Source organism: Sorex fumeus, unplaced genomic scaffold (assembly GCF_029834395.1).
Source record: "Sorex fumeus unplaced genomic scaffold, SorFum_2.1 ptg000009l, whole genome shotgun sequence".
Lineage (NCBI taxonomy): Eukaryota > Metazoa > Chordata > Mammalia > Eulipotyphla > Soricidae > Sorex > Sorex fumeus.
Window position 1 is genome coordinate 24,828,583 of NW_026606066.1, and position 27,539 is coordinate 24,856,121.

The window sequence follows — 27,539 nt, forward strand, 5'->3', positions numbered from 1 at the left end:
ATAAATACTTATTTAGGTGCACTAAGATAACGCCGCAAGCCCAGTATCATAAATTGAGCAAAAGAATAAGCAAAAAACAAAAGCAAAACAAAACAAAACAAAAACCCTACAGGAGAAAGTAAACTGGAATACCATTACTTCCAGAAGGGAAAGGAAAAAACAAACAGATCTTACAGAGGAAGAAAATGGGAAGAAGAAAAGCATGTGAAGTGAAGGCAAAAGGAAAAGATGGCAAAAAGGACAAAAATGTCATGCATTTCTGCCTTTTGCATGTGATGTGCCTATCATCTCTTCTCTTTTTTTGCACACAGACATGTGATTGGCATGGAAAAAATTAGCTACCTTCCTTTCAAATGTCCAGCGAAAGGTATATGCTTAGAAAAAAGTCTGGATGAATATACAACTTCAGTGGTTACCTGTAAAGAAGGCTTTCCTGGGAGACCTGCATTTCACATAATGCATTTCTGTGTGTTCTAAAAATGTTTTTAAGGAGCAAGTACATATTGTATGCATGCATAAAAAGAAGTTTTTTTATATTCCAAATTAAAATTCCATCCAGGAGATTAAGAACATTTTTCTTCCCTCTTTTTCCCTTCAAAGTGTGTATCAGAGACATTCAGGTAAGGATGGGAAGACTTTTTCTGCCAAGGATTTTTACATTAGTGGCTACACTGCCCAGGTAGATAAGCTCAAACAGCCAATGAGAAGCATCTACTTGTCAACTCACACCAGGACCAGGCCCCACGAATTTGCAGGCATTATACAGTCTGCAAGCCTGACTTACCCAACTCTGCGCTATATGAAGTTTGATTTTCTCCTCTTACCTTCAAATCTTGCTAGGCACTGAAAGAGAATAAATGGGTGCAATTTCCTGGGAACTTATATTCAGCATTTTCCTGAGTTCTTGGAATCCAGGAATGGCCAGAATCTGTGAGCCAGACTTCACACCTGCTATTTCTCCATGGGGCTTATGGCTTCAAAGGTAAAATGTGGTCTTTCTTTTCAGACAATTCTGTGAGCATGCGAGTCTCTATTTTTTAATTACTTTAATAAGAACAAAAATAGCATGTCTCCTTGGCCTTTAGAGTAGGCACTTAAGTCTTTACTGATTAGCTGGTTGATTGCTAAATTTTACTGGAAACTTTTTGCATTCCTTTTTGTGAATGGAATTCTCATTTTTGAGATGCATACAAACAAGCGCTACTTTTTTCAGGGATGACTAATTTGAGGCTAGCTCACATCCACAATGATGTACATTTTAATTTAGGGTGCCCAGGAGCACATGCACATTTCTGCCTTAATCCAGCTAAGAGGACAGGAACACCATCTCCCTCAAACTTACAATTCCAGAAGTACCTCTGAGCAGTGTTGCCAGGCATTCTGATCCACAAGTGAATTGGATCTGGGTCCACATCATCCCTTCCCTAAATCTGACCCCTGCCACCACTCCAGGTGGACCACTGCCCCAAGAGAGGGCAGGCCATTATGTTGAACATCCTCACTGACTACCATCTCCCATGATATAGGTTCAATTGCAAGGGGTTGAATCTGCTTGCAATGAATGCTGGACAGACCAACAATAACCACAGGACAGTCATTTGGTCTTGCCTTAATGAGCCCCACCTGGTTTTCTTCTACTCAGTTTACCCTGATATATAGCTCAGGAGGATGCTGTTTGTTGAGCCTAATGGGATTAAGCCTATCAACGGCTGTAGATTTCTGAAGTTTTTAAGAGTTCAAGGCAGGGGATCTCAGGTAGGGTGACCTTGTTAGAAAGGAGTGTGACTTGTTAATGTACCTGTAACAACATTTGGATTGTACTGATTTTTAAAAAACACACACCAAAACTACATAATTAGAATATTTGCTAGCTCATGAAAATAACAGTTTAAAAGAACATGATGCATAAATATTGATGCTGCTTTTTGTTGTAATTGTGACAACAGAACATGTTCTTAAATTCATTCTTATTGTACAGGGGGGAAAAAACAAAACTTTTCCTTACTTTGTTTTCAAAAGACACAATAGATCACAAAGCTTAAGGAAATAGAATATTCTTGCAATGGGCTATTTTCAAAAACAAAGATTAGTCCATTCCAGAAGAAAAAAACATCTGGGAAGTAAGTTCATGTCCTTGAAATTATTTCACAATAATCTAAACATTCAAAATCTCAAGGTTTAGGATCTTATAGATCAGAGACTAACTTTTTGACAAATTCTTAGTAAAAAGTCTTGGAGACTAGATACGATGTAGTATGTGACAAGCATGATTCCTAAAACTAAGGGAGATTCTTACTGAATAGTGAGCTATCTGATGGCATATGTTTCTTAAAAGTACTAATGTTATAGAATATGTACAAACTTTAAACTTTAAAAGAGGATGGTCTTTGGAGGCATGGGTACTCGATCACTGTTTGACTGAAACGTAAGCATGAAAGTTTGTAAGTCTGTAACTGTATCTCACTGTGATTCATCAAATTAATTAATTAGTTAGAATTTTAAAACAATAATAAAAAAATAAATAAAAAAGGATGGTCTTAATGTTTCAATTGCATAGGAGTTATATGATCAGAGGATTATATCAGACAAATGGAAACTTTTACTTAAAAAACAGAATACTTACACATTTTTCTCTTGGGCCTCCCTCAAAATGCTCAGTAATATTTCTATTCTTGTTTCAAATGACTGGCAAGGAAGCATGGCATTATGCCATCAAGTATGCTGAAAGAGTACCCTAGAAATATTCCGCTAGTCTGTGTAATCCTTAGAGGCCGCACCCTAACTTCAAAGGCATCCAGTCAGCTAGACAGAGCCCTATTGTATGTAAAAATTCAGCCAATATTCTGAGTTCCTGAAAAGAATCTTATTTGATTTAACAAATGTAAATATGTATTGGAGAGCTAACACTGAGGGTAAGGCACTTGTCTCACCAGGAGTGACCTGGGAGCACAGAGCCAGGAGTAAGCCCACTTCTCCCCTCTGCTACACTGCCAGGTATGGCCTCAAAACAACCAAGGTGGGGGGAGGAAAGAATGCCAAGTACAAAATCTGAGAGACAGGAACTCAAGTCAGTGAAGTGCCACAATATAATTATCCTGCATTTCACAGGTAGGATAATGGGCAGAAACAGAGTAGAGAGGTGACTCATAGCAGTTACTCATTTAAATGAAAGTGCTCAGATGCCCTCAATGCTCAGAATCACGGAAGGTTAAAAGAGCCAGGAATTTTTTTTTTCTTTTTGGGTCACACCCAGTGATGCTCAGGGGTTGCTCCTTTACTCCTGGCTCTGCACTTAGAAATTACTCTTGGCCATGTTTGGGGGACCATATGGGATGTCGGGGATTGAACCCGGGTCTGCCATGTGCAAGGCAAACTCCCTACCCACTGTACTATCGCTCCAGCCCAAGAGCCAGGAATTTAATATGGCAGTGGTCTAGCCCTTTTATCTTGAAGGTCAGTAGAGGTATATCTCATTCATTGATCATTTTGGAAGATATACCCTGGTCGCTTTTACCCCTTTAATGTCAGGAGAATGTGATATGAAAGAAGGAAAATCAAGCATCAGCTGAGCTCTCTCCTGTGTAAGTTTTTGTCAGTTTAGGTTCTAGCTCATCCTAGCCATCCACATTTTATGCTGAACTTATTGGGGATTCTTCTAAGGATTCCATTATGGAAGGGCTACCAGAGTTCTCCTTATCTGTTTCTTCCAGTTGTTAGGAAACTGAACTGTGCATTTGTTTCCCAAGGGTTGGCTGAGCTAAATCATATGAACATGTGCTCTGTATCAGATTCTTCTGAAATCAGGCTAGCATCCTCTGACATTTTGCCAGGGATATCTAGGTTTCTTTCTCTGCATTCTTCCTAAGATTTTAAATTCTCAGGTTCTTTTAGTTCACTTAGATTTTTGTCTCCAGTTACAAAGAGGGTAGAGTCACTACACTGAAAAACTTTCTAAAACCGAAGCTAGTTGCAGTGGTGGAGTGAGGGGTGAGGGTATAAAAAGTGAGAGTATAGTGGGCTGGGGGCTTGCCTAGCATGTAGCTGACCTGAGTTTGACCTGACTGTGACACCCCATATGATTCCCCCAGGTTGTAACCACAGAGCTAGAAGGAAGCTGTGAGCACCTCTGAAAGGGGGGTGTGTGGAGGGAGGAGGGAGAAAGGGGGGGAGGGAGAGAGAGAGAGAGAGAGAGAGAGAGAGAGAGAGAGAGAGAGAGAGAGAGACTGGGTGTCAGCTTGAAAAAGGTGAGGTGGAAGTAAATGTTGTGAGTTCTTTTTATTCTGGCCCTTGGGTATCTTATCTACCTAAGGGAAAACATCATTTCTATATTATTGAAGGTGACCACAAAGCATCCAAAATTAGTTTTCCAATTCCTTCTCGTTAAAAGCAAAAATATCAAGACTCTGCAGTCATGAAACCTAATGAACTGATGCATTAATCAGAAACATCAATGCAAAAAGCAAGTTTTTCTATCAGTAAGTATGTAATTCCATTTAAAATCTTTACACCTGTTTGCACATCAAAGGCAAGGAAAGAGGCACAGGAAGGCTGGGGAGTGAGGCTATAGTGAGTAGACTGAGGAAGGGAACTGGGCTCTTTTCCTTTTACTTATTTCTAAATTGCATGGATTTGTCATTATGCACTTGGATTAATTTTTAAAAATTTAATCACACACATTCACACATAGACTTCACTGCATTTAAAGTCTGGGAAAGTGTTACATCCTTGGTTCGACTGGTTCCGTGTAGAACCAGTGGACTGGTTCAGTTCCTTCACCAAACATTCCTTTACGCATCTCGTTGGGTTTTTGGTTTTTTTTTTGGGTCAGAAACCAGGGCACCATGATGAATAATGGCTGGTCCATGGCAGGATGAAAATCTGTCCCGGAACGCAGATAAAAGGAACAGGAGATCTGATAAAGAAGTCATTGGAGGGATACATCAGACTCCCTTGGCTCCTACTTGGCCCTTCGGTCCGCTTCATCTTTTGGCAGCGCAAAGAGCAGACGTCATCCTCTCATTCTTAAACGTCTTATTTAGGATTCAGACTCTACTCAGTAGCGCCCGGCAGGAGCTGTCCTTGGGGAAAGAGAAGTCTCCCCCGCACCTCCCGCCCCCAACACCCTCACTGGAGTACCTGGAACCGATCTTGCGGCTGCACACAGACTCAGCCTCGTCTGGAGTCTCTGCCGAGTAATAGAGACTCTGGGACAGCGAAGGGGGCACCTAGTGACTGGGAACTCGATTCTACCTTCCTTCCCGCCGAATCGCGGCGGGGGAATCACGAAGTGGCAGGCGATGCAAAGTGCTACGTGTAAACGCTAGATCGTGCTTTATTTATTTATTTATTTTTATTTTCCTCCCAGCTGGACGTGTCCATGCACCAAAATGTTGGTCGATGCTGCAAAGAGTGGATGCCACACTTACCTGGCCGACTTCTTCCATCCCAACGGGGCGCGGGGACGCCGGAGGGCTGGCGCGCGCACCGCGGCTCGGAGCCGGTGTCTCGCGGCCCCAGCTGGCCCGGCTGGCCGAGGCAGGGAGAGAGGGAGGGAGAGAGGAAGGGAGGGAGGACAGTGCCCTGCCAGCCCCGGGTGCCGGAGCCGCTCGGCCGCCGCGGCTCCCGCAGTCAGCGCCCCCGCGCGCACGCGCGCTCGCCGCGGGCCGCCCCGGCCGCCTCCGGGGCTTCCGCCCGCCTGCGGCTCAGGGACGGCGCGGGCGGGGTGGCGACCACGTGACCTGCGCCAACATGGCGGCGCCCAGCGGCGTCCACCTGCTCGTCCTCAGAGGTAAGCACCTGGAGGACGGCCCAGGGGGGTTCGCCGCGCCGCTCGCTCCCCCGCGCCGGAGTTTGGTGGGCTGTGCTTCCGCTCTCACGCCTCTCGGCGCACTCGAGGGTACCTCCAGTCGTGCAAACACACCCCGGCACGCTCGGGGATCGTTCAGACGCCGCGGAATAGACATTTGTGCACGCTCTGTGTTTGCAGTCGACTATGGTTGTGGTTGTGATTGTTGTTGTTGGTGGTGGTCTTTGGGTCACACCCGGCGGTGCTCAGGGCTTACTCCGGGAGTTGTGCACGGGGGGGTCACTCCTGGCTGTCTGGGGAAAACCATAGGTGGATGGAAGCTTTATTCACAATTGTAAAAATATGGAATCTGTGGAATCCGTCTAAATATCTAATAGACCCCAAATGCCTATGGACAGGTAAATAAAGATGTGTTTTATCTATTCAATGGAATACAACCACTAGAAAATAAAACTATGGCTATTGGCATAAAAATTAATGGAAATTAAGGTTGCTATGCTAAGTGAAAGAAGTGAAGAATAGTTATCAGGTAGTTTCACTTCTATCTGGAGTGTAAATTAATAAAACACACTGGCAAGAGACACAGAACTAACTCATAGACTCCGTGAAACTAGAGTGACTAGCAGAGGGAGGGTCTGGGCAAAGCAGTCTTCTTGGTGGGAGGATAGAAATGGAACTTGAATGGTGGGAATGATGATGACTAGAAACATTGAGGTAGAAAGCTAAGTCCCCAATTCTATAATACTGCAAACCAACTATAAGTCAGCGAAAAAATTAATCTTGATGTTATAAAAGTTAAAAAAAAATCCATAGGTGGTACCAGGGTTTGAACCCATGTTGACCATGTGCAAGGCCAACACCTTAGCCAATGTAGTATATACACCCCAGCCCCTTCCTGACTTTTAAGGGACATTGTCGCATGTTTCTTGCCCCACTTCAGATGCATATATATTGTAGCAAGTTTATCTATTCCGCCACAGAGTGAGGAACCTGTATCCTCTGAGATGTGCCTCCATACCCACCCAGTTGCCACAGAGATGGTGACTGGACTGTGTTTTATCTCTTGGCATGATGCAGCACATCTTAGGGGACTGGTATAAATAATATGATTGTATTCTCCAAGTGACTTGAAGTGAAGTAGAGAATTTACGTGTAGGTAGCCCTCAGTAAGTGCTATTCTTGCTAAAAGGTGTGTGGTTTTAGTAAACATAAAATACTTTTGCAACTTAGAGAAGTCATTGTTAGTGCTGAAGTAGTTCTTGAATCTTTGTTGTAAAGAACGAGGAAGGTGTTCCATGATAAGGAAAGAGGTGAACAAATATTTTGAGAGGCTTACTTAGGTGTCAGACATGTAGCAACCATAATCCTCTGAGGAGGTAATATTTTTCATAGTCAATATTTATTGCTTATTAAATGCCTTTTAAGTATGTGATACTCTGATAAGTGTCTTACATATGCCAGCAACTTTCAAAAACCCAACAAGTTAGGCATGATTCCATGTTTGTAGGTAAGAAAAGTGAGGCAGAGAAGTTAAGTTTAATGACAGAGATCACACAAATAGTAAGAGGCATATAGGTATTTAAGCAATGACTCATTTTTTTTAAAGGTTCATTTCTTTTGACTGTTTGGCATGATTCTCTGTAGAAAGTAAGTATGCAGAATTCAAAGGCGATTATCATGTGTATATTGTGTGTGTTGAGAGAGAAGTTTTTAAGAGACGGAGTTTGGTGAACAATAAGCAGATAGACCTCAGAATTTCTGTGTTACTGGAGAAGGAGCCATAGGAAGATCTGAGGTGAGATCAGCAGTGTCAGGATACTTAAATGGAAGAGTAGAGGCCAAAAGAGAGTTGAAAAAGAGTATGGACTGACATCTCTTAAGATCTGAACTACAGTCCAGACTATTTACTTGTCAAGGTAGTTTTCTGTTTCTATTTTTGACAAGAAAACATGTCATATCGGGACCAGAGTGATAGCACAATGGATAGGGTGCTTGTTTTGGACACGGCAGACCAGGATTCAATTCCTGCCACCCCGTATGGTCCCCCAAGCCCACCAGGAGTGTTCCTGAGTGCAGAGTCAGGAGTAAGCCCTGAACACCACCAGCTGTGACCCAAAAACATGTAGAGAAAGAGACAACACACATAATAATACACATATGAGTACACTTATACACATATGTGATTTCTTTGCAGATTTTAGAGACATCATTAATAGACATCATTAATCTTTTCTTTTTCCGTTCCTTGGGAGTTTTCCTCCCCAGCAAGGGAATGGGGGTTGGCGGGCATGTCTGACATTGTTCATGACTTACACCTGGTTCTGTGCTCAGGGATCACTCCTGGCTGACTTGAGGACCTTAGAGGGTATCAGGGATCGAACCTGGGTTGGCCACGCATAAGGCACACACCCCACCTGTGGTACTATTGCTCCGGCTCCAGGACGAGAGCGCTTAAGAACTATCACTAATTAGTTTTAGGACAGTAGATAGGTTATCCTGCATCACCTCCTTTGCATGGGGATAGACAAAGAATAAAGTCATAAAAGTTCAGCTTTCTTCCTCTGTTTTGCTCATACAAATGATATTATTCCATCCTCCACTCTAAAACTTTTAAGTTCCAGGTTTTATTATCAGCATCTATGTGAATCTTTTCTGTCTGGAATATTTATTTTTATAAAGGCATTTTTAAATTGTTGATTGTTTGAGGGACCTCATCCAGCATACTCAGGGTTCATCAGGGCCACTCTCAGCAATGCTGAGAAGCTTTGTGGTGGCAGGATCAAAGCCAGGCCTTACACATGCAAGGCATATGCTCTCCCACTCTTAGCCACATCTCTGACCCTTTTAACTTTTTAGGAAGGACACAGTGGTTCTTGTGACTCTTTTCGTCACACTGTACCCTATTTATAGCTTACAGCTGCCTCTCTTCATCTCTCTTAACTAACAGACTCCTGTTCCTGTTGAACTAGAACTATCTTTTTGTTTAATTTTGTTTCTGGACCACACCCAGCTATGCTCAGGGTTTATTCCTGGCTCTGTGCTCAGGAATCATTTCTGGTAGGTTTGAGAGACCATATAAAGGGCTGGGAATTAAACCTGGTTGGCCATGTGCAAGACAATTTCCTTACTTGCTTTATTGTCTCTCCAGCCCCCAAATAGGAACTGTCTTTTCCTTTCTTTCTTTCTTTCTTTCTTTCTTTCTTTCTTTCTTTCTTTCTTTCTTTAATTTCCTTACTTGCTTTATTGTCTCTCCAGCCCCCAAATAGGAACTGTCTTTTCTTTCTTTCTTTCTTTCTTTCTTTCTTTCTTTCTTTCTTTCTAAATTAGATCAAGTTTATTATATGTTTAAAGTTTTTTGTGGGTTTTTGGGAGGGGTCAGACACAGTGACACTCAGGGGTTACTTCTGACTCTGCATTCAGGAATCAGTCTTTGCAGTGCTCTGGGGACCATATGGGATGCCGAGGATTGAATTTGGGGGTGGGTACATGCAGCACTGCCAGCTCCTTATCTGCTGGACTGTCTCTCCAATCCCATGTTTAAGGTTTTTAAATTTTTTTAAATTTTTTTTATTATTAGTGAAACACCATGAGGTTCAGTTGTAGATATACAATTTTTTGAATATTTTTTTTTATTGATTGAGATTCTGTGGTTTACAATACTATTAATAATGGTTTCTTGTGTACATAATTCCAACAGTCCCCCCCCCATCCCCAACAGTCTTGTCTGTTTTCAAGAGTACAGTGCCTGGGTCAAAGTTAAATTATTTAAATTTTATCTTAGAGGCCATTAATAGTTGTTCTGGGAGCTGGAGCAATAACACAGTGGGTAGGATGTTTGCCTTGCATGTGGTCAACCCAAGTTCGATTCCCAACATCCCATATGGTCCCCAAGCACCCCAGGAGTAACTCCTGAGTTTATGGGTCAGGAGTAATCCCTGTGTAATGCTGGGTGTGACCCAAAAAGAAAAAAAAGGGAAAAAAAAGAGTTGTTCTGTCCAGTGGAGGAGGGCTAGTTCAGGGTTTAAGGTGCCTGCCTTGTATGAGACCAGACCCCAGCTTGGATCCAAGACATCACTGGGTCCCACAGGGCCTTGAACTGCACCAAGTCCTCAGGCCAGTAATTGAATCACTGGCTTCATTGGTTCAAAACAAAACAACAAGGAATCAATCTCTTCTATTATAGCTAAGACATTGTAGATGAATTTGGAAAGAGCCATTAGATAAGCTCTTTCCTGTGCTCAATAAGTTTGTGAAGGGTTGGGGAAGTGAGGGGGCAGTTTTCCCTTTGTACTCTTGTACCTTTTATGACTCAGTCTCTTCTGTCTTGCCTCCTGTCTCTGATTGTCCCAGACTTTCACTAGCTTTTCTTTTGTAAGGTTTCTAAATAGTAGCGCTCCCCAAGATCCTTTCAGAAGCCCTTTTCCCTTTTTCTTTTTTTTTTCAAAGTTGCCTATCAGTGATAGTTAAAGCTATATGGGTTTTGTTTTATTTTGTTTTAATTATCCACTGAAACTGAGCCCCTGGCCTCAAGGCCAAGTCTCTTTTAGGCATTCTGAGGTAAAGTCACAGGGCCCTAAAGCATTACAGAGCTGATATAGAAATAAGTACATTTCTGCACCTCTTCACTTCCTCTGCCTATATATTCTATTTCTAGTAATAGTATCGCCATTTAGTTAGACCCTAAGGAAAACCATTTAATTTCTATGGCGAGTGGGTTGTAAAATGCCATTTTTTGGAATGCCTCCAGTTCTGGTCCATGTACGAACCTTCACCATTCTTAAACTAGATAGCGTCATTCTTTTCAATTAATCTTTTTTTCCTACGTCCAGAGTTATCTTTTCATAAAATTCAGATCTGAGATCAGGGAGATGGTTCAAAAGGACTGGAGTGCATGCTTTGGATATGGGAGCACTGCATGGTTCCTGAGCACCACCAGGAGTAGTCCTTGAGCACTGCGGGAAGTGGCACCCCAAGGAAAAACTGAAAGAACATTCAGATTGGATTATGATATTTCCTTAATGATAAACCTTCAGGGACTGGAGCTACGGTACAGCAGATAGGGCGTTTGCCTTGCACGTGGCCAACCTGGGTTTGATCCCCAGCATCCCTTATGGTTCCCCGAGCACTGCTAGGAGTGAATCCTGAGTGCAGAGGCAGGAGTAACCCCTGTGCATCACCAAGTGTGACCGCAAAAAAATAATAAAATAAAAATAAAAATTCAATGATAAACCTTCAGTTTCTCTTTACTGCCGAGATAAAGTCAGAATCCCTTCACATGAAAGGATAATCTCTAGATCTGGCCGCTGTGTGCTGAAAGGTTTCATCTGCTATTCCCTATCTTCATGTCTCATGTCTCTGCTAACATTTATCATGTATCTTCCATAACTGCTCTGATGGCAATGTCCCTTCACCTCGTCAACCCAGTCATCCTTCAAGGCCAAGCCAATATACTCTGCTCATAGAATATTTCTTTCTCCTACGTCTCACCCTGTGCCAGAGTATGGGTACTCTTCTCAAAAGTATCTTGGGAAGGCTGGAAAGATAGTGTAGGGGGCAAGGTACTTGCCTTGCATGCTTCTGGCCCAAGTTCAATCTCCAGATCCCCATATAGTCTCCTAAGTTTGTCAGGAGTGATCCCTGAGCACAGTCATGAGTAATCCCCAAACATAGCTGGATGCTTCCATACCACTAACACCAAAAAAGGGGTGAGTGCTACACTTCTCTCCCCCATGAGAATGGGAGTTTCTTACAGGTAGGGATTTTAGTTTCTTGCAGGCAGGGATCTGTCTCCCCAAACCTGTAGCACCTGCACAGTGCAAATTTGTAGTTCTTTTTTGGTTTGCTTGTTTGGGGGCCACACCCAGCAGTACTCAGGGGCTTACTCCAGGCCCTGTGCTCAGGGATAACTTCAGATGGTGCTCTGGAGACCACATACTGTGCCAGAGATCTAAACAGGGTCAGTGCATGCAAGGGTCAGCCCTTACTCTGTATTCTCTCCAGCCTGAAAATGTGCGTTTCTTATCTGGAAGAAAAGTCTTTAGAGTGTGCCCTCCTATTGAAACATTAGTGCATAAAAGTTATATGGTAGACCTAAAGAAGAATTTTTCTCAAAATGCGAATTTTTTTGTCAGAATATTAAGTTTACTCCTTCCTCCCTCCTTCCTCTCTTCTTCCTCCTGCTTTCTTATATTCTCTTTCCCCCTCCTCCTTCTCTTTCTCATATTCCCTCTGCCTCTAAGAATGATTTAAGGCAGTTTTGTGTACTATGTATATATTTTTTATAACAATGAGAATTTTATTCCATGTAATTTGAATTGTGAGTCAGATGAACTAAAGGTAATTGGGAAAATGAGATTGACTGGAGAAGGAAAGAAGAGAAATGCTTGTTAGCTGTAGGAGAGAGGAAGGAAACCTAGGGAAGTAACCCTGCACACAGCCACTCTCCTGCTCTCAGTCCACAGCCTCTGGGGAAAGGGACCCAGAGCTGGTGGGAGGAGTAGGAGCAGACTGTTGGCAAGTCCAGCCCAGATTCTAAGGAAGGCACAGTCCGTGTGTGAGCATTTAGTTTGGCTTTTCCAAAAGGCTCATGACCAAGGTAGAAGGTGTACAAACATTTGCCTGATAATTCTGTCATGGAGAATTTAATCATTCAATAGGATGAGTACAAAGATGCATGAATAAGAATGTAAGCATATGTGCAAAGCCCTTCTGAGTCTGATCCCACATGCCCTTTGCTCCTAAGCATTCTTATATGTAGCCCTGGTGGCCTCTAAGCACTGCCAGGCATGGTCTTTATTTTTTACCAAAAAAGATGGTGGAGATATGCTGTAGACTTAGTCATTGACACCGAGTGAGGAAAACGGGCAGGGAGTAGAATAGTGTGTCCCTCATGTAAAATTACATATCCTCTTTGTGTGCATGTCTAAACATACATCTAGAATGATGTTCACTCAAATGTGTGTAGCTGTTATTTCCAGATGGTGAGATTGGACCAATCTTTATTTTCTATTATGTATGCTTGATGTGTTTGAATTTTATACACTGAGTAGATAGCATTTTTATTATCCAAGGTGATAAACTCTTTCTATATTTAAAAAAATGTAAATAAATACAGATGGCACTGAATATTTTAATGGAACCTGACTTGGGAGGAAAACGTCTTTTACTCCATATCCTTTACAACAAACCAAATTCCCATTTAAATTTAATATAGGAAGGGAACAGCTTCACAATTTCCATGAGCCAAGAATAGCAAACGGAAATAACTTATGTATGCCGATCCCAGTAATTGAAGACGGATATCTTTATAATTTGTCTTATGACTTATTCTCCTTTTTTCCTTTAACAAATACAAACAATATTTATAACTGTGTTTGTGACCCTTCCTATACCAGTTCCCCTTCATTTCGCTTTGAGTTTGTGATGTGCTGACTGGATGCCTAGTTATAGGCACCGGTGCTCTCTGAGGGCCCTGCACTTGAGCTTCAGTATCTCTCCACGTGCTCCCTGGGGGTGGTTCCCCTTATTTCTGTGTTTTCTAGGGCCACACACCTTAGCCGTGGTGCTTCCGTACAGTTGGCTCATGTGCTCTGGAGTGACGCACTTTGTTATGAAAACGGGAGTTTCAGACAGCAGAGGAGTGGGATTACGCTTGCACACGTGGGTAACACAGGGGATCACACTCATGGACTCACTATTATAATTCTTTTAGCCTCTGAGTCATCCTTAGGCCCTTTTATGTTTTGTTTTGTTTTTGTTTGAGGGCCACACCCAGCAGAGCTCAGGGCTTACCCTGGCTTTGCACTCAGGAATCACTCCTGGTAGGCTCAGGGGACCATATGGGATACCGGGGTTCAAACCCTGGTCAGCAAGGCAAGTGCCCTACCTGCTGTACTATCTCTTCAACCCCAGGTCATGCCCTATTTTTTGTTTTGTTTTTTGGGGCAACACCCGGCGATGCTTAGGAGTTACTCCTGGCTCCTTACTCAGGAGTCACTCCTGGCAGTGCTCAGGGTATCATATGGGATGCCATGGTAGAACCTGGGTCGGCCACATGCACAGCAAATGCTTTATCCACTGTACTATCTCTCTGGCCCCCTGTTTTTGACTCTTAAGGCCATTGGCCTTTCTTAAAGAATTTTGTTACGTAAGTAGTTTTGTAAAATTTAAACTTCACCTAGATAAAAAGCTATTTTCCATAATGAATTAAGTACTTCAAACTTTCATCAACTTACCTGAGTTCCTTACTGTCTTGTATAGCTTTTATAGGAAAATGTCCTGCATTCAGGACACCAAAAAAGCAAAAAAAAAAAAAAAAAAGCTTTCTGTAATACGGATAGTTCCAATTTCCCATTGAAATTACAAAATTTTGGGGGGGGGGGGGCGGGGATCACACCCGGTAATGCACAGGGGTTATTCCTGGCTTTGCACTCAGGAATCACTCCTGGCGGTGCTCAGGGGACCATATGGGATGCTGGGAATCGAACCTGGGTTGGCCGCATGCAAGGCAAACGCCCTATCTGCTGTGCTATCACTCCAGCCCCTGCAATTACAAAGTTTTTTTTTTTGTAGGAGTACTGCTATTTATTCAGCCACTGATTAGCTGATTGAATTGTGCATGAACTCCACCTTACTTTTTTTTTTCATTTTTTATAATTTTATTTATTGAATCACCATGAGAGCAGTTACAAAGCTTTTGGGTCTAAGTCTCGGTCATACAGTGAAACACCCGTACCTTCACCAGTGCCCATTCTCCACCACCAAAAACCCCACTATGTCCCCATCCCACACCCTCCCCCTACCTGTGGGGCAGATGATTTCCATATTACTCTCTCTCTACTTTATCACATTCAATATTTTGACACCAGACCCACCATTATTATTTGAGATTTTACCCCAACACTCAGATCTGCTGAAAAGGCAACAATAGACAATTTGTGTTCTATTGCTGGTTATGAATAACATATGATGTCGCGTGACTGCAGTAGGGCCATGTGGTTTTGAAATTCTGAAATTTTAACACTTAAATCTGGAGGGATTTCTGCCAAAAGCCACTGGGTTTCAAGATCTGTTCCTGAGTCTCTGGGATCATGGCTGTTGAGCAGTTTGATGAGGAGCCCGAGAGGCCGTTCGTGGGCGATGAGTTGGGGTCTCGTTGGGGTGGGGAGGACAGGCCCGGCTCCACCCCATCCCGTGAGGCCCAACAAGTTTTGTTACTGTGGGCCCAAGCCTGACTGTCCAGTGGCCTCAGGAGGATGATGGCCACAGAGCTGCCAGATGGAAACAGGCGGAGGGACAGCACCCTTTCCCCCCTGGGGTGGCCCGGTGACTGTAACCTACTGTGGGGTCCGGACGCATTTCTGCCAAAAGCCGCTGGGTTTTGAGATTTGTTTCTGAGTCTCTGGGATCAAGGCTGTTGAGCAGCTTGATGAGGAACCATTGAGGCCGTTTGTGGGCGATGACTTGGGGTCTCGTTGGGGTGGAGAGGACAGGCCTGGCTCCCCCCCCCCCCCATCCCGTGAGGCCCAACAAATTTCATCACTGCAGGCCCAAGCCTGACTATCCAATGACCTCTGGAGGATGATGGCCACCAAGCCGCCGAGAGGGAGCAGGCAGAGGGACAACACCCTTTCTTCCCTGGGGTCGCCTGACAACAGTAACGTACTGTGGGGTCCAGATGCATTTCTGTCAAAAGCCACTGGGTTTTGAGATTTGTTTCTGAGTCTCTGGGATTATGGCCGTTAAGCAGCTTGATCAGGAGCCAGAGAGGCCATTTGTGGGCGATAACTTGGGGTCTCGTTGGGGTGGGGAGGACAAGCCCGGCTCCACCCCCATCCCGTGGGGCCCTGTGTGTCTTGTCACTGGGGGCCCAAATGTGACTATCCAGTGGCCTCAGAAGGATGGCGGCCACTGGGCCGCCAGGGGGAACAGGCCAAGGCACGAAACCTATTCCTACCTGGGTTGGCCCAGCGCCGGTAGTCTACTACAGTGACTGGACGCATTTCTACCTAAAGCCGCTGGGTTCCAAGATTCGTTTCTGAGTCTCTGGGATCATGGCCATTAAGCAGTTCAATCAGGAACCAAAGAGGCCTTGCCTCCAATTATATAGCTGAGCCGGAGGTGGTTTGTGGGCGTGTTTCCCACATACCAAATTTTTGGCCGTTTTCTTTCTTGGTAAACTTTGCCCCAAGTTTTTGGGGTCTGGCCAAAGGCACAGCAGCAATTTTGGGGTATCTGGAAGTCTGAAGGCGCCTTGAGGCTGCTGATGCACTCACCTCACAGGTACAGATTGACCTGCTGGCGGCACCATACCCCCTAATTACAAAGTTTTAAAGCATGGTGCTGACATGTAGATCTTTAGTGATGAATGCTCTACAGTTAAGGTGGAAAAAAAGATGAGGTGCTAGAGAAATAGTACTGTGGGTAAGGCACTAGCCTTGCATGCAACCAATCCAAATTTGAATCAAGGCACCACATATGGTCCTCCGAGCCTCACCAAAGAGTGATTCTTGAGCACAGAACCAGGACAATCCCTCCAAACAAAACAAAGCCAAAAGATGATGGACTGGATAGATAGTATTCATCTTGGATCATTCCCCAGCACTGTATATGATCCCCCAAAAGCAGTGCCCGCAGTGCTTCCTGAGCACAGAGCCAGGAGTAAGCCCTCAGCACTGTCAGTGTGACCCAACCCCAACTCCCAAAAGAGATAAGGATAATGTTGGCCTGAATTTGTTAACAGAGAATAATATCAACAGGGGCCAGAGTGATAGTCCAGTGGGTAGGCCACTTTCCCTTGCATTCTGCTGACTCGTGTTTCGTCGCCAGCATTCCATATTGTCCCCCAAAGTCTGACAGGAGTGACCATTGAGTGCAGAGCCAGGAGTAAGCCCTGAGCATTTTAGGCCAAATAAAACAAAAACAAACAAAAATACCCAATCAGGGCTGGAGCTATAGCAGACCTGGTTTGATCCCTGAGCATATCCATGAGTGATTCCTGAGCACAGAGCCAGGGGCAAACCCTGAACACCACCAGTACCCCTCCCCTCAAAAAAAAATTCAAGTCAGAAGATTTCTCTTGGTTTTATTTTGGGGGTTGTTTTGGTGGTCCACGCAAGAGATGAAACCCATAGTCTCCTACATGCAAGGCAAGTGCTCTGACACTGAGCTATATCCCATACCATATGGATTCCCTCTTGGTAGGATTCAAGGATCCTTGACTGTTACTTTAATGCAGTAGGGAAAGTGAGAATAAATTCGTGCAAAATATGTGCAAAATTTTGTCTATATTGAGCACTTTTCTGGTAGAACACTTGCATGGCTTTTTATTAATTTCTCCAAGATGTGATTTGTAATATATATACCTTTCAGGACTGAAGAGATGGCTCTGAGGACTGGAGCACATGCTTTACATGCTGAGGACCTGGGTTCCATTCTCCAGCTCCATGTCCCTCTGAGCCCTGAGCGCCACCAGGAGCAACCCATACACAGCAAGCCGGGAGTAGCTTAGCACTGCCAACAGTGCCTGAATATTAAAATTGAACAGCAAAAAAATCTTTGACATTCTTCCCACTAAGTGTGGTCTGGATACTCTTTCCTCATATCCAGATGGTCTTGTAACTGCTTCAACTGGAAGGGCCTGGAAGAGGTAACACTATGTCATTTTTTGTAGCTGTCATTAGAAGGGATGCAAGTTCTGCCTCCATCATTGTCCCCCAGTCATGCTGATGAGGCACCTGAGTAAGCCACCCCAGGCTACAATGCTGAGGAAAGAAGGCCACTGGGGGAGACTGCTTAAAGATGCTCCCTTTGGAAGAGCTAGTGTTTGAATCATGCCTTTGCAGGCACCAGGCTTGGGAACGAATGAATCTTCGGTCAGTGAATGAGTCTTCAGCCATTGAGTCACCCCCGAACATTCCGGTCTTAACTAATGGACCCAAGCATCCATTTCCTAATGTATCATCCAAATAACCCATGAGTATAATAAACTATTCATTTGTTTACACTGTTGAGTTTCGGGTAAGTGGTGGTCCAGCCATAGTTACGGAAATAGTCTATGACATCTAATAACCAGCTCTGACTCATTTCCAGTGGGAAATCTAAAGAGCCGGCGAGAGGAAGAACATGTAGGCAATGACAAAATGTCTCCCTTGACTCCCTTGGACTACAGAGTGTGGCTTTTCACCAGATAATTGTCATTCATTCTTGGTCTATATGAAGATCATCTCACTGCAGTCATGTTATTGTTAATATCCTGGCTGGAAATTTACTAAATTTCCAGGAGAACTGAGCTACAGAGTTAACCCTGGGTTGATATTGTCCATAGAGAAATAGCTGATGAGAATGGCAAAGTAGAAATATTAAAATTGGGCAAAATTTTAGGGAAAAAGCATCCAGCACGGGGCTGGAATGATAGCACAGTGGGTAGGGTGTTTGCCTTGCACGCGGCCAACCCGGATTTAATTCCCAGCATCCCATATGGTCCCCTGAGCACCACCAGGACTAATACCTGAGTGTTTGAACCACGAGTAACCCCTGTGCATCACTGGGTGTGACCCAAAAAGAAAAAAGAAAAAAAAAGCATCCAACACAACAAGAGATTCATGGATTTTTTTTTCCCCCTCTTTCCACTCACTCTCCCCAGTGATCTCATCTGTCCATCGATGACACCAAGCAACATTAGGCTTAGATTCCATACCAGTTCCTTTCTCTTATTTTATGTTTAACTGCCTTGTTAAAATGCCTACCGGGCATCTCAAACCAAAGTGTGGACAACCCCAAATCTGAACTTTCAGTCTCTTCTCTAAAATTTGCTTCACTCCAAAGTCATTCTTAACAAGTTGATTGTGATTTTGTTTGGTTAATTTCTCAAGCCATAAGCCTTTGAACCATCTTGAGTTCTTTTTCCTCTCACTGGATTTCAGTCTGTCAGAAAAAAAAAAGCCTCCCTCATGTGCTGGGGGAAAAGGCGGTTGGGAAGAGAAGGGAACACTAAGTCAATGATGTTTGGACGGATCGCTCATGGTGAGATGTGTGCTGAAAAGTAGGGAAAAGACCAAACATGATTGCCTCTCAGTATCCTTATTACCAACCATAATGCCCAAAAGTAGAGAGAGTGTAAAAAGGAAAATGCCTGCCGTAAAGGCAGGGGGTGGGGTGAGGTTGGAGGGAGGGATACTGGTGACATTTGTGGTGAAAAATGTACACTGGTGGAGGGATGGGTGTTTGATCATTGTATGACAGAAATGCAGTCTTGAAAGCTTTGTAACTGTATCTCACAGTGATTCAGTAAAAACAACAACCAATAAATAAATAAATAAATAAATAAAAACCTCCTTGGATCTACCCTTAAGATATACCTAGGAAATTTGAGAATGTGACACAGATTGCCTTCTATGTGCAATTCCCTGGGTTTGATACCCACATGCCCCTTCCCCACAGAGCTGTCTGTTGTAGCCCTGGTGACCCCAGAGCACTAACAAATCTGACCACCACTGAGAGTGACAAAAAAACAAAACAACAACAAAAAGAAAGTCCCAAATACAAACACGAAATTTTATCATCACCCTGCCTTGAGCCCTTTTTTTCTTTTTTTAATTTTGTTTTTAGTCCACACCTGGGAGTGCTCGGGTTACTCCTGGCTTTGCACTCAGGAATCACACTGGTTGGGCTTGGGGGACCATATGGGATGCCAGGAATCAAACCTGGGTTGGCTGAATGCAAGGCCAACGCCCTTTCTGCCACATTATCTCTGCTGCCCCAGCCCATCTTCTCTTGCCTGCATGGTTGCAGTGACCTGCCGCTCATGGCCCTGCTTTGCCTTCTGCTCTCCTGTTCTCAGCTTAGCAGCCAGACTGTGCGCAAACAAAGGTCAGTCAGATCCTGTCATTCTTTTGCTCAAAACCTTTATCACTTAGAGTAAAAGACAAAGTCCTTGAAACATCCTCGAGCTGGCGCTTAACACTTTTTAGCACACTAGAAGATTTGTTTGTTGCCTGTTGCCTGTTTCTCCCACTGGGAAAACAGTAAGTTCCACAAGAAGAATTTTTGTTTTGTTCTTGTTTTTTTTTTCCCCTTTGCTTTTTGGGTGACACCAGGTGATGCAAGATTACTCCTGGCTTTGCCCTCAGGAATTACTCCTGGAAGTCCTCAGGGGACTATATGGGATACTGAGGATCAAACCCAGGTCAGTCTCATATAAAGCAAACACTGTACCCGCTGTACTATTGCTCTGGCCCTGTTTTGTTCTTGATGTATCTAAGCACCTAGAACAATGCCTAGCGTATAGTAGGTGTTAAGTGAAGATTGATTGGATGAATGAAAAATAGCTAAAATAAAGCCACTAACAGTAAATCTCCCTGAATCAAATAGCATTGGCATACATAAAACAAGGATTATTACAAATAAAAATTCATAAAACCATAATCATAGTGGAAAACTTTAGCAGGCCTTGAGGAATTTTTTTTTTCTTTTTGGGTCACACCCAGCGGTGCACAGGGGTTACTCCTGGTTCATGCACTCAGGAATCACTCCTGGCAGGGCTCAGGGGACCATATGGGATGCTGGGAATCGAACCTGGGTCGGCCGCATGCAAGGCAAACGCCCTACCCACTGTGCTATTGCTCCAGCCCCCAAGGCCTTGAGGAATTTGATTAGCCATGATTACTAAAGTTCAAAATGCAAATTTAACTTAATATTTCAATATTTTGGACTAAGGAATTATTTTATTACAAATATACATGAACTAGGGTAATAACTTGATTAGTTGGATCACTAAAGACTTCAGTAAGTTTTAGGAAGAAACAACTACTTTTCATTCTCTGAGCAGATAGCACTGATGCACAAATTAATGGGGAGAGAAGAGATTTGACTGAGTCATGAAAATACAAATGGAATCTAAGTGGTGGGGAATGTGTCATGAGCACTGTATGGTTTTATGCTACACTGTTCTTGCCCTCCATGAATGCAATCCTTGAAGGGACTCAGACACAAATCATAATTGCAACAGAGGGCTGGAGCCATAGTACGGTGGGCCATTCTTGCCTTGCATGTGCCTGACCTGAGTTCTATTTCCGGCATCCCATAGGATCCCCTGAGGATTGCCAGGAGTAATTCCTGAGTAAAGAGCCAGGAGTATTGTGGGTTTGGCCCAAAAAGGAAAAAAAAATATTTAACAGTAAGATTGAGTCTTCACCTTCACAGAGGAAAACAGTTGGGTTGAATGATACTGTGCAAGGAGGAGGGTCTTTGCAGTCCAGAAATGCAGAAACAGATAGGGTCTTTGTCCAAGAGTGCAGAGGGGGAAGCCCTTCTGGTCTAATGTGGCTGGAAAGTTGATTGAGAACCAGGGAGTAGCCATGGGGGGTGGGGTCGGAGATGGCTGCTCTGAGCTGTATTATATACCAGATGTACCCATCTGACTGAGGAAAGCATGAAAGAAGAGATGCAGATACTAGACTCCCACTCCCTTTAAACTGGAGGAAATTATCGGTGCATATTCATATTCATACATCTGCCACCTCCCCCCCCCAAGGGAACTCAGAAAAGTGAAGAAGCTCCTCACCTTCCAATAACTCCTGTTCCTTTTTGTATATTTCTATAGAAATTAGAAATAAACTTATTTAGGGGATTGGGAAGTAAGAGGGAAAAAATGGGCAGAGGATAATAGAAGAGTTGTCCAGCAGCGTTGAGATCCAAGTGAAATTAGAGAGAGTAGATTTGTGGAAGCTTCGTTCACTGCTACTATGTGATTTTCTCCAAATGGGCATCATCCTGTGTATGTGAAGAGTGAAGGTAGGTAGTTGGACTGATTGGAATTTTCCAGATGGCTGCACTAGAAGAACCAGAGAGTTAGAAAAATGGGGGGTATTGCAGGGGATTGAATTAAGGAATTCCAGAATTCATCTCAGGCCCGAGTTCCTGTAGGACATGTGTCTTATGTATTTTTATTTGTATTTGAACCTAATCTTATTACAGTAAATAATCTAGAAGTCAAAAAGAGAAAAGGCATTAGGCACGGGGGAACGAAATTCTAAGAATTCACAGCAATGTCAAAGAACAGTATATTATGAGAGAAGAGTGAGAAAACTGGAAGGTTTTGTTACTGCAGCCTAGAGTTTTCCAACAGAATTGACTTTTGGAAAATTTTATGTATTGGAGGGAGGGTAGACAGGTCACACCGGTAGTACTTAGGGGCCGCTCCTGAATCTGTGCTCAGGGATCACTCCTGGTAGTACTCAGGAGACCATATGTGGTGTTGGGGATTGAACTGGGGTCAACTGCATGCAAGGGACATATCTTAGCTTCTGTACTGTCTCTGCAGCCCTGCAATTCACTTTTGTTTTTTGTTGTGTTTTTTTTTTTTGTTAAAAAATTTTTTAGTGAGACATCATGAGGTACAGTTGCAGACTTACACATTTTTGTGCTTGGGTTTCAATTATACAATGATCAAATACCATCCCTCCACCAGTGCCCACTTCCCACCACCACGCATCCCAGTATCCCTCCCACCCCCCATTTCCCCCATCCCACCCTGACTCTGGGGCAGGGCATTCCCCTCTGTTCTCTCTCTCCTTTTGGGTGTTGTGGTTGCAATTCACTTTTGAAATGGGCGAAAAAGCTTTAAGTTTTATTGAAGGAAGACACCTAATACACATAACAGTGCAGGAAAGTTTCATTGGACAAAGAGGAGAGAAAAATTGTTTGAGGCTGGAGTGATCACTTCCCAGAAGAAATGAGAGTTTAACTAACCTTGGCTGATAGGTAGCTGGAAGACTAAGGAATGGGGGAGAGGGGGAGATTCTGAAGGAGAGACAGCAGAAATGGGAAACCCTGTGTCTGCAAGACAAGTCAAACCATGTTTGGAGGATTCTGGAATGGAAGATGGAAGGTCTGAGTAGAGATACGGGTTTGTATTGCAGAGTCCTATCAATGAGGTTGTGTGGGACTCAAGAGGTCAGCTTAGAGTCAACCTTGGAGGCAGTAGAGACCGCTAAAGGCCTCTACCAGGTAAGGGGAATGATGGCCCTTTTTGTTTTCTGCTCTTGCAGTGGGTTGCATGACTTGGAGAGGAAAGACATTGAAGTCAGGAGGTGGTGGCAGAAACGGTTCTAGAACCCAAACCAGTGCAGGATGGTAAGGGTGATGGGTGCGAGAGAAGTGGTACAGTGGGGTAGTTTGGCCCACGGTTGGACAGAGGACCTGGTGGAGAAGAGGGACCATCAGAGTACACAAGAGGGAGTTGGCAGGAACTGTCTAGACAGGAAAAGAGACTCAGGGCAAAGTTTAGGGATGATTCAAAGGTTAAGTAAATACGACCTCTGGAGATCATAGTGACTTAAACCAAAATTTTAGCTGTGGAAGGAATGTATAATATTGTGACGGCATAGAAAGATTTTTGTTCGCTTTTAAAAATAAATAAGTAAATAACTTTGGGGCCAGAGAGATAGTACAGGTTTACTACCTTGCATGCAGCAGACCCAGTTTCGATCACTATATGGTCCCCCATACCCCACCAGGCGTAGATCCCTGAGCGCAGAGCCAGGAATAAACCCAAAACAAAAAAGCAACAATAAAATAAGAAGATGATAATTCCAGGCCTTCCAGTATTGCTCATTTAAAGTTAAAACTCAGTTGATTGTTTTAAATATATTCTGAGTATTGCACCCACTGGTCTCCTTCAGTCTGTAAGTTGCCTGTTCTGACCATTTCATATAAATGGGATCATACAACACATGTGGTTCCTTTTGTTGACGCTTTTCACGTAGCACAATATATTCAAGCATGTACCTATACTTCATCCCTCTTTTTTCCCCTTTGTTTTTGTACCATACCTAGCTGTGCTCAGGGCTTACTCCTGGCTCTAGGAGGCCAGACACACATGCTAGGGGAAAAGGGAGCTCAGATAGAGAATGGAGCACCAAATAAAGGGTGTTGGGAGGATCCTCCCAGGATGGGAGAAGCATACTGAAAGTAGACTATAGACCAAACATGATTGCCACTCATTGCCTCTTTTGCAAACCTCAACACCCAAAAGGAGAGAGAGAACAAAGGGGAATGCCCTGCCACAGAGGCAGGGTGGGACGGGAGGGGGGGGGGGGATGAGGGGTGGGAGGGATACTGGGATCCGTGGCGGTGGAAAATGGGCACTGGTGGAGGGATGGGTACTTGATCATTGTATAATTGAAACCCAAGCACAAAAATTTGTAAGTCTACAACTGTACCTCATGGTGTCTCATTAATAAAAATTTTAAAAATAAAAAAAAATTAAATAATAAATAATTTTTTAAAAAAAGTGACCCCTGGCGGTTCTCAGGGAATCATATGGCATGTGGGGGATCTATCTGGGGTTGGCTGCATGCAAGACAAACACCTGACCCACGGTACTATTGCTTTAGCCGTAGGGTTAAAACATATTTTCTGATCAGAAGGAATATGAAGAAGCTGTGGAACACTGGTTTAGAATGTGAGTCCTCACGTCCAGCTGCTCCACTTTGAAGCCTGATACTGCTCCTGACTCCATGTGGCGCCGTGTACTGGTCCATTCCTCCATCTAAGCTGCAGGGTCTTCATTTGCAAAGTGCCAAGAACGAGTGGGCTGGCCTGCAGGCCGGGTTGGAGCACCCAGCAGAGCTCGTGCTTCTCGCATTGGAGGCCTGGGCTCATGTTTGTAAGCAAAGCTTCCTGGCTGCATTGGTGACTTTTTACCATGTGACAAATCATGCCAAACAACGCATGTCTTGGGTTTATGTTTCAGAGCCGCAAGGACCAGGCTGGGCCTTGCTGGGTGCCTGCCAGGCTCTCTCTTGGCGTTGGGACTCAGGCATTGGCAGGAACCACACTCCTCCCCGGACTGGAGCAGGTACCTGCTTCCACACACCCTACCCTGGCTCCTGCCTCAGTTCCTTGTCGGGGGATCCCACTTTCTCGCATGTGTGGCCGTTCTCAGTGGTCCACCTACCTCCTCCAAAACTAGGAAACCCAGCAAGAACGGGCACTGGTACAGAAACCGCCTAATCTCTCAGGCCTCTTGCTGGCTCTTTTGCCAAGGACCAATATTCACTCAGACCAGCGTTTCTGTGGGTGATGGGGAGGGAATGCAGAAGACACAGGAGATGTCGCCTGGGCCTCATGGATCCATTCAGCAGCCTGAAGCTGTCAGCAGGGTGCATGATACCCAATAAGGCCTTAATAACTATGCAGAGTGCCAGGATTAAGGTACAGCAGATGTATATAAGGAAGAAAGTTGGGGCCTGAGCAATAGTGTTTGCTAGGACAGGGTGTTTGCCTTGCATGCGGCTGACCCAGGATCCCTGACATCCCATATGGTCCCCCAGGAGTGATTCCTGAGTGCAGAGCCAGGAGTAAGCCCTTAGCACTGCTGGGTGTGGCCCCAAAACAAACAAGCAAAAATGTTAATTATCCATGATCACAGCATTTATTTAGGTCGGGGGCGGGCTTCTCAAGCTCTGCTTGGGGGCGGGGGGGCAGGGACCATTCCCTGTGATACCCAGCCAATCAGCGAAACTAGATGGTTCAGTGCTCAGGTTCGCAGTGTGGCTCTGCTCAGGTCCCACCACAGTGACCAACCACTAGGGTCCCACCAGATGGCTGGGAGCCGTCTGGTGCCAGGAATCAAACTCAGGTCCTCACACGTGAATCATCTCCCTGTCCCCAAGATCTCACCATCTAGATGGGAGTAGGTGTTTATAAAATGATCCCACCCCAATCCTTGCCCCAGGAGAACTGCCAATAACCCTACTGTAAAGGTAAGGTAAAGGTAAAGGCCCTCCCGTTGATCGTCGATTTGCTCGAGCGGGCCCAGTAACGTCTCCATTGGAGACTTTGTTGTTACTGTGTCTGGCATATTGAATACTCTCGGTAGCTTGCCGGGCTCTCCGAGAGGGGCGGAGGGATCGAACTCGGGTCGGCCATGTTGGCCGCTTGTAAGGCGAACGCCCTACCCGCTGTGCTATCGCTCCAGCCAACCCTACTGTAGTTTTTAAAATTGCTCTCTTCTGTCCACAAGACAAGTTGACTTTATCTTATGAAATATATTACGGGGCTGGAGCAATAGCACAGCAGGTAGGGCGTTTGCCTTGCACGCAGCCGACCAAGGTTCGATTCCCAGCATTCCATATGGTCCCCAGAGCACCGCCAGGAGTAATTCCTGAGTGCATGAACCAGGAGTAACTCCTGTGCATCGCCAGGTGTGATCCAAAAAGCAAAAAAAAAAAAAAAAAAAAAAAATATATATATAACTAAAATATTAGCTAGAGAATGAACCCCCTCCCCCCAGTTCCTTTTTGCCAGTCACATTTGGAGTCTCTCTGTCCTACCCTTGCTTGTGTATTTCTTCAGCATTGTAATGGTTCTGAATGGGATGGCGGGGGGGTGCTCACATGCCCTGTCTCTATAGGCAGGAGGAAGGTGATTTTCCTATCAAATCGAATAGAAATAGGTCAGCACTCAAATGACCGCCCTCCCGAGAGCTCTCCACCAACTGGCCGGGCTGCCGACAAACGGCCCCTCACAGGCTGGATCTTTCAAAAGGCAGCTTCTCTCCATCTCGTGTCCTTTCTCCTCCACTTGATGCTCTGTGAATAACAGCTGTTCAGGGTATCGCAAACTGCAATCAGAAAACAGAGAGTGACACAGCGGGAGAAGGCTGGGGCATAGGGAGCCCCCAGGATAAGGGGGAGAAGTGAAAAATAGCTAGATCGCAGTCTCGGGGCCTGTTGGGAAGCAGGTGAAAGAGTATCAGTTACCTCGATTGAAAACATGAACGCCCTCTCCAACCAGTCACTTTTCAGCCCAGGCCGCTACTGCGGGGACCATGTTCGCGGAAAGTCACCAGTGCGCAGAAACAAGGGGCTGGCAAAGTTGGCATCTTCCGGCGGGCAAGTGCTTTGTGCCAGCTTCTTTTATGAGGGTCAGATTAATTTTCTAATACAGTCTTCTACTTTAATGTTATTGCTTTAATCACCAGACTACCAGTTCCTTCAGGCAGTAGGAAGTGATTGAGGATGTAATGAGATTCATATTGCTTATGCTTAAATGTTGATGACTTCCTGCATGCATATTCATCACTCCTGACCTTGATCTTCAGTTCCTGCGCATCAGGCCTGCGCACTCAACCTCTCGGTGTTCCCTGCATACCTGGTGAGCTTCCAAAAGGACATTCAAGCGAACATTCAGCCGGGCTGGGTTTCTCAGTAGCCTGTCTGACTTGTCTTCCAGTTCTTTGACTCGGAATCTGGAAAGTGGAGGGGGAGTAAAAGCAGCAATCCTTAATAGGGGGATTAGCCTCGTTTAAAAGGCTGTTCTGTTCAGCAGACCTTGAACTCACTGTAATTGCTTGTCTAGGTCAGTCCATCCAACTGGCGGCTCCCAGACCCCAGCCAGGCCACAGAGCGCGTCTAGGTGCTTTACATGCGGGAACTCCGGCTGTTGAGCAGCAGAACTTGGCCTCTGTCCCCGGCTCTGGTGACCCCGTCCTTTAGTTCAGGCCTACCCCCTCCTGCCCCAGAGGCCTGGGAAACCCTGGCCGGCCACCTGGTCTCCCTAGCCCAGCGTGTCTGCATCTGTTCCCCACTCCCCCTTTGCGCTCCAGTTACCGAGCGCTTGGTGGTGGCTGGCTGATTTCCTCACCAGTCAGCCTTCTCCCAGCCGTGGCTAGGCAGGAGCTGGGGGAGTGTGAGAGGCCCCCGGGTCTGAAGGCGGGGGAAGAGGAAAC

General features: G+C 44.8%; 2 protein-coding genes across 6 annotated transcripts in view; one reads left to right on the forward strand and one right to left on the reverse strand.

Moving 5' to 3' along the window:
* SLC25A12 (solute carrier family 25 member 12) overlaps positions 1 to 5,546 on the reverse strand; it is a 193,422-nt gene extending 187,876 nt beyond the window's left edge. Inside the window, exon 1 of one of the 2 annotated variants that reach the window (XM_056110183.1) lies at positions 5,427 to 5,546. In XM_056110183.1, the coding sequence (XP_055966158.1) occupies positions 5,427 to 5,444 (18 nt within the window). In that variant the 5' untranslated portion in view covers positions 5,445 to 5,546. The remainder of the gene's footprint in view (positions 1 to 5,426) is intronic. The other variant, XM_056110182.1, reaches the window with a different exon arrangement.
* Positions 5,547 to 5,598: 52 nt separating this feature from the next.
* METAP1D (methionyl aminopeptidase type 1D, mitochondrial) overlaps positions 5,599 to 27,539 on the forward strand; it is an 86,222-nt gene continuing 64,281 nt past the window's right edge. For 3 of the 4 annotated variants that reach the window (XR_008791881.1, XR_008791882.1, XM_056110199.1), the window contains exon 1: positions 5,651 to 5,788. Coding sequence is in view for 2 of the 4 variants with exons in the window: in XM_056110199.1 (XP_055966174.1) it covers positions 5,749 to 5,788 (40 nt within the window). In the remaining 2 variants the exon portion in view is untranslated. Of the gene's footprint in view, positions 5,789 to 27,539 lie in introns of all 4 variants that reach the window. The other variant, XM_056110201.1, reaches the window with a different exon arrangement.